Genomic DNA, 7,583 nt, shown 5'->3' with positions numbered 1-7,583 from the left:
CTCAGTTGATATTTCAAGATTTTCCCTTGACAAACATAAACATAAGATAAACCAATTAAATTTGTATTAACTTTAACCTTAAACAGGGTTATTATAGTTATTATAAAACATTTCTCATGTTTTTTTTTGTTTGTTTGTTTAATTTGATGTACTAATATACACTACCAGTCAAACGTTTTTGAACAGTAAAATGTTTAATTTTTTTTTTTAACATTAGTCTCTTCTGTTCACCAAGCCTGCATTTTTTTCCAAAGCACAGCAAAAATTGTAAAATTCTGAAATATTTTTTCTATTAAAATTTTTATATATTTTAAAATTGTATTTATTCCTGTGATTTCAAAGCTGAATTCTCAGCATCATTACTCCAGTCTTCAGTGTCACATGATCCTTCAGAAATCATTCTAATATTGTGATTTGCTGTTCAAGAAACATTTATTATTATTATTACTATTACTATTATTATCAGTATTTAAAACAATTGAGTAAATTGTTTTCAGGATTATTTGATGAATGTAAAGATAAAAAGATCAGCATTTCTCTGAAATAAAAAGCTTTTGTAATATTATACACTATATTATTCAAAAGCTTGTTCAAGAGTTTGTTTTTGGGAAAGAAATTATAGAAATTAATATTCTTATTTAACAAGGATGCTTTAAATTGATCAAAAGTGATGATAAAGACATTTATAATGTTAAAAAAGATTTCTGTCTCAGATAAATGCTGTTCTTCTGAAGTTTTTATTTATCAAAGAAACCTGAAATAATTTTACTCAGCTGTTTTTAACAATGATAATAATAATAATAATAATAATAATAAATATTTTTAAGCAGCAAATCAGAATATTAGAATGATTTCTGAAGTATCAATTGATTGGAGTAATGATGCTAAAAATTCAGCTTTAAAATCACAGAAATAAATGACATTTTAAAACATATTCAAATAGTAAACAGTTATTTAAAATAGTAAAAATATTTCAAAATTGTACCCTTTTTGCGATGTCTGTGACAGGTTTTATCCATGAGGACCATCTCCGCGAGCTGCTGACCACCATGGGTGATCGTTTCACAGATGAAGAAGTGGACGAGCTGTTCCGCGAGGCACCGATCGACAAGAAAGGCAACTTCAACTATGTGGAGTTCACTCGCATCCTCAAACACGGCGCCAAAGAAAAGGACGACATGTAAAAATCAGCAGCAAATTCATATCTAATAATATCTATACACAGGGTTCATACAGATGCTGTAATGAAGTGAAATTCCAGGACTTTCAAAAACTTTTCAAACACTACTTTTTTGATTTTCAAGGACTTCAACCAGAGATCTCACTTATCAAACAATGTCTTCTCTTTCAAATTATAAAAAAAATAATAATTAAAGAAATTAAAATATACAAATAAAACAAAATGGCAAAAATAAAGTGAAGCACATGCAAAGTATTACTACTAAAGAATACTACACTTTTACTATAGTAAAACCACGTTTCATTTTCTTAAGGGATTTCTATTTGTGTATACTTTCTTTTTTCTTTCTTTTGTTTTTATAACTGTACTGCCTTATTTGTTTGATGTTTTCTAAAGTTTAAAAAAATCCCCCCAAAAAAAGATTCACAAAACCACTCTGAAATCCTGATCTGAAACAATTGATTCACCAGACGCACTCCGAAGTCGCAAACTGAATCAAATGATTCACGAACCCACACCGAAGTCCCGATCTGAATCAAATGATTTGCGAACCCCTTCCGATCTAAATCAAATGATTCGTGATACACAATTTAAAGTCCCGATCTTTAAAAGATTCACGAACCTGCTCCAAAGTTTCGATCTGAATCAAATGATTCGCACTCCACAGGCCGAATTCTTGATCCAAATAACGATTCGCGAACCATCATCATTTCAGATCAGGACTCGGAGCGCAAATAATTTGACTTAGATCCGGACTTCAAAGCGCATACCGCAAATCATTTAATTTGAATAATTCGATTCACAAAATGATTCATGAACCTGTTCTGATCTAAATCAAATGATTTGTGATACACAAGTCCCGATTGGAAACAAAAGATTTGCGATATGCATTCCGAAGTCGTGACCTGATTTAAAAGATTTAGGAACCTGCTCCAAAGTTCCGATCTGAATCAAATGATTCACGCTCCAAAGTTCCGATCTGAATCAAATGATTCATGCTCCAAAGTTCCGATCTGAATCAAATGATGATTCACGCTCCAAAGTTCCGATCTGAATCAAATGATGATTCACGCTCCAAAGTTCCGATCTGAATCAAATGATGATTCACGCTCCAAAGTTCCGATCTGAATCAAATGATGATTCACGCTCCAAAGTTCCGATCTGAATCAAATGATGATTCACGCTCCAAAGTTCCGATCTGAATCAAATGATGATTCACGCTCCAAAGTTCCGATCTGAATCAAATGATGATTCACGCTCCAAAGTTCCGATCTGAATCAAATGATTCACGCTCCAAAGTTCCGATCTGAATCAAATGATTCACGCTCCAAAGTTCCGATCTGAATCAAATGATTCACGCTCCAAAGTTCCGATCTGAATCAAATGATTCACGCTCCAAAGTTCCGATCTGAATCAAATGATTCACGCTCCAAAGTTCCGATCTGAATCAAATGATTCACGCTCCAAAGTTCCGATCTGAATCAAATGATTCACGCTCCAAAGTTCCGATCTGAATCAAATGATTCACGCTCCAAAGTTCCGATCTGAATCAAATGATTCACGCTCCAAAGTTCCGACCTGAATCAAATGATTCACGCTCCAAAGTTCCGACCTGAATCAAATGATTCACGCTCCAAAGTTCCGACCTGAATCAAATGATTCACGCTCCAAAGTTCCGACCTGAATCAAATGATTCACGCTCCAAAGTTCCGACCTGAATCAAATGATTCACGCTCCAAAGTTCCGACCTGAATCAAATGATTCACGCTCCAAAGTTCCGACCTGAATCAAATGATTCACGCTCCAAAGTTCCGACCTGAATCAAATGATTCACGCTCCAAAGTTCCGATCTGAATCAAATGATTCACGCTCCAAAGTTCCGATCTGAATCAAATGATGATTCACGCTCCAAAGTTCCGATCTGAATCAAATGATGATTCACGCTCCAAAGTTCCGATCTGAATCAAATGATTCACGCTCCAAAGTTCCGATCTGAATCAAATGATTCACGCTCCAAAGTTCCGATCTGAATCAAATGATTCACGCTCCAAAGTTCCGACCTGAATCAAATGATTCACGCTCCAAAGTTCCGACCTGAATCAAATGATTCACGCTCCAAAGTTCCGACCTGAATCAAATGATTCACGCTCCAAAGTTCCGACCTGAATCAAATGATTCACGCTCCAAAGTTCCGACCTGAATCAAATGATTCACGCTCCAAAGTTCCGACCTGAATCAAATGATTCACGCTCCAAAGTTCCGACCTGAATCAAATGATTCACGCTCCAAAGTTCCGACCTGAATCAAATGATTCACGCTCCAAAGTTCCGACCTGAATCAAATGATTCACGCTCCAAAGTTCCGACCTGAATCAAATGATTCACGCTCCAAAGTTCCGACCTGAATCAAATGATTCACGCTCCAAAGTTCCGATCTGAATCAAATGATGATTCACGCTCCAAAGTTCCGATCTGAATCAAATGATTCACGCTCCAAAGTTCTGATCTGAATCAAATGATTCACGCTCCAAAGTTCCGACCTGAATCAAATGATTCACGCTCCAAAGTTCTGATCTAAATCAAATGATTCACGCTCCAAAGTTCCGATCTAAATCAAATGATTCACGCTCCAAAGTTCCGATCTGAATCAAATGATTCACGCTCCAAAGTTCCGATCTAAATCAAACGATTCACGCTCCAAAGTTACGATCTGAATCAAACGATTCACGCTCCAAAGTTCCGATCTGAATCAAATGATTCACGCTCCAAAGTTTCGACCTGAATCAAATGATTCACGCTCCAAAGTTCCGACCTGAATCAAATGATTCACGCTCCAAAGTTCCGACCTGAATCAAATGATTCACGCTCCAAAGTTCCGATCTGAATCAAATGATTCACGCTCCAAAGTTCCGATCTGAATCAAATGATTCACGCTCCAAAGTTCCGACCTGAATCAAATGATTCACGCACCAAAGTTCCTATCTGAATCAAATGATTCACGCTCCAAAGTTCTGATCTAAATCAAACGATTCACGATCCACGCTCCCTGAATAATGATTTGCGAACCATTATTATTTCAGATCAGGACTTAAATCAGGTTTTCAAAGCGCATACCACTAATTATTTAATTTGAATCATTAGATTCGATTGAACCTGTTCCGATCTAAATCAAAGAATCTGTGATACACAATTTGAAGTCCAGATTAGAAACAAAAGATTTGCGATTTGCCCTCTGAAGTCGTGAACTGAATCAAAAGATTTGCGAACCTGCTCCAAAGTTCCAATCCAAATCAAATGATTTGTGAATCATCATTTCAGATCAGGATTCGGAGTGCGGATTGCAAATCATTTGACTTAGATTGAAACTTTTCGTATCACAAATCATTTTATTTGAATTATTCAATTCGCAAAATGATTCACGAACCCTTTCTGATCTAAATCAAATGATTCACATTAAACAATTTGAAGTCCCGAACTGAATGAAATGATTTGCAATCCGCGCTCTGAAGTCCCGATCTGAATCAAATATTTTGCAATCTGTGCTCCAAAGTTCTACATCAAATGATTTGCTATCCACACTTTCGAAGTCCCGATCTGAATAATGATTTGCAAACCATAATTACAGATCAGGACTCGGAGCGTGGATTGCGAATCATTTGACTTAGACTGGGACATCAAATCGCTTATCACGAATCATTTGATTCAATGATTTTATAACATTACCTGAAATATGAGGAAAAAATGTAATATGTTTTTTAATAATTTTTTTGTTAAAAGATATGTGCTTATTGAAAAAATTACACTTCATACACTGTCTTTCAATAATTCAAGCACTTTTTAAGAACCTCTTCAGGAACACTGCTATTTTCAAAGATTTTTCAGGCCTTAAATTTCAAAAAAGTCAAATTCAAGTACTTCAAGCACCTTTATGAACCCTGTATATAATATACCAGTCTTTTCACGTCAACCACTTAAAATGGCTTAGCATAAATTTCACATTGTGTTGATGTGAGTTGTACGTGCGCACATACTTTAGATCCTGTATTTGATCTGTTTTCTTTCTTTGTCTCTCCAGATAAAATCACCTGCGTAAGCTATCAGAGACAGAAGCAGATATCTGTGCTCATCGCAAATCTACAGAAGCCATTTTCCAAGTCCAAGAAAAAAACCTCAATAACATGAAGACAAAAATATGAAGTTCAAAAAAGCTTCACAAGTTTGTACATTTCAGAATAACTGCTTTAAGAAATTGAATTTATTAACAATTAGCGTCATTTTAAAATAAAGATGTTTTCCACTTTATTTGTTGTTTGCAATTTCTGCTCATCATACAAAATGCTCACAAATAAAAAGGCCAGTGGTTTTCTAGCTTTTTAAAAGCATGAAAATTGACTGGAAATGTACTCACCCTCAGGCCATCGAAGATATTTGCTCACCAATGATCCTCTGGAGTGAATGGGTGCCGTCAGAATGAGAGTCCAAACAGCTGATAAAAACATCACAATAATCCACAAATAACATCTTCTGAACTCAAAATCTGCCTGTTTGCAATAAACAAATCCATTACTATCAATATACCATCAATAACATAAACAATATCAAAACTATCAAAGAACAAACACCATGTCAGTTTCCATGTGCTCTTGTTAAATAAAACTTTATTTTGATTTGTAAAAGAAATATTTCCCACAACAATCCTACAATCTACAGAGTGTAACGCTGTATATCTATATTACTTTAAAACATGTCAGTTCTGAAAAATAATAGCCATCAATGATATCTATAGTAACGTTAAATCTCTCTTTATCTGGACTGTGGAGATGCAAGAATGAGATTTTGGGCCTGTATGCATATTGAATCCACTGATCCAAGATCAGACTTCATGTGTTAATTCTTAAATTAGTCACGAAAGTGCTAAAAACACAATCAAACTCACATAAAATGACTCACCAGTGTCAAACCAACCGCTTTCTAGATAGTCGTAATTTGGCACTTTCCACAATAATCTTAATAAACTTTAACTGAAAGAATGCTTTGCATTTCCGGTCTGCATTGTTTCTAGTCAAAATAGGGTATATTCCAAGCTAATAAACTAATGTTACACCTATTAAAATGTTTTTAAAAAGCACATGGCTCCATAGCGCCATCACTTGGCAATGTTGCAATGACCGTCATTTGTCAGTGAATCACTTTAATGAGTGTGTAGATGACACGAAGCAGCGGACGTTAGCTTCATTAAAAACAGATGGACGCTGTTTGAATGGGTTCCTATGGAAACCGGAACAGAAAAGCATTCAATCTGACGTTAGAATTCGTAATTTACTCAGGAAAAAGGTCTATAAACAGTAAACAGAAGTCATTGCCCTTGTTAGTAGATTTTAAAACTTATATTTCAAGGTAAAAACATACATACAATTGTTTCAAACTGGTTGATCTTTGCAGATGCTGCCAACATTATTATTTGTGTGAAAATATTAGAATGGAACTAGAGGAGTAAAGTTCGTAGACGAAGTTGGCTTGAGAAAGCCTTGTCTGAAAGTGTGAAATAACTTTGAAAAGCTTAAAGTTTGAATTTAATTGTTGAAATTTAAGTTTGGGACAGAGTGGGAACACACTAAGACGAATTAGCATATCGTTAGCATGATTTAACATTTTGTCACCATGAGTTAGATTATTTAACAAAAATGTTCCTAACATGTTACCATGATTAGCAGGTTACCAACATGTTTCTACCATGATTAACATGTTACTAACATGTTTCTAGCATGATTAACATGTTACTAGCCTGTTTCTAACATGATTAGCAAGATACTAACATGTTGCTAACATGATTCTAGCATTAACATGTTACTAGCACAATTTTAGTATGATTAGCAAGTTACTAGGATGTTGCTAGCATGTTTCTAGCATGATTAACATGCTACTAGCATGATTCTAACGATTAACAAGTTACTAGCATGTTGCTAACATGATTAACAAATTAGTAACCTGTCGATAGCATGATTAGCATGTTTTCAAGCATTATTAGCAAGTTACTAGTATGTTACTAGCATGACTTTAACATGATTAACCTTTTACTAGCACGTTGCTAACATGATTCTACCATGAGTAGCATGTTTCTAACAGGATTAACAAATTACTAGCCTGTTGCTAGCATGATTGGTATGTTTCTAACAAATTGTTAACGTGATTCATGACGTGATTCATAACATGCTACTAGCATGATTCTAACATGCTTAACAAGTTACTAGCATGTTGCTTGATGATTAAAAATGATAACCTGTTGCTAACATGATTAGCATGTTTCCAACATCATTAGCAAGTTACTAGCATGACTCTAGCATGATTAACCTTTTACTAACCTGTTGCTAGCATGTTTATAACATCAATAGCAAATTACTAGC

At 34.9% G+C, this 7,583-nt stretch overlaps 1 protein-coding gene across 1 annotated transcript in view; it reads left to right on the top strand.

Moving 5' to 3' along the window:
• LOC141291022 (myosin regulatory light polypeptide 9-like) overlaps positions 1 to 5,481 on the top strand; it is a 5,878-nt gene extending 397 nt beyond the window's left edge. The window contains exons 2-3 of the mRNA XM_073823180.1: positions 1,009 to 1,180; positions 5,255 to 5,481. Coding sequence (XP_073679281.1) covers positions 1,009 to 1,180; positions 5,255 to 5,258 — 176 coding nt within the window. The 3' untranslated portion in view covers positions 5,259 to 5,481. The remainder of the gene's footprint in view (positions 1 to 1,008; positions 1,181 to 5,254) is intronic.
• Positions 5,482 to 7,583: the final 2,102 nt, after the last annotated feature.

The sequence above is a fragment of the Garra rufa genome, chromosome 18 (assembly GCF_049309525.1).
Source record: "Garra rufa chromosome 18, GarRuf1.0, whole genome shotgun sequence".
In the NCBI taxonomy this organism is placed as follows: Eukaryota; Metazoa; Chordata; class Actinopteri; order Cypriniformes; family Cyprinidae; genus Garra; species Garra rufa.
Note: the sequence above shows the minus strand (reverse complement) of the source record. Positions and strands in the feature narration are given on the sequence as shown.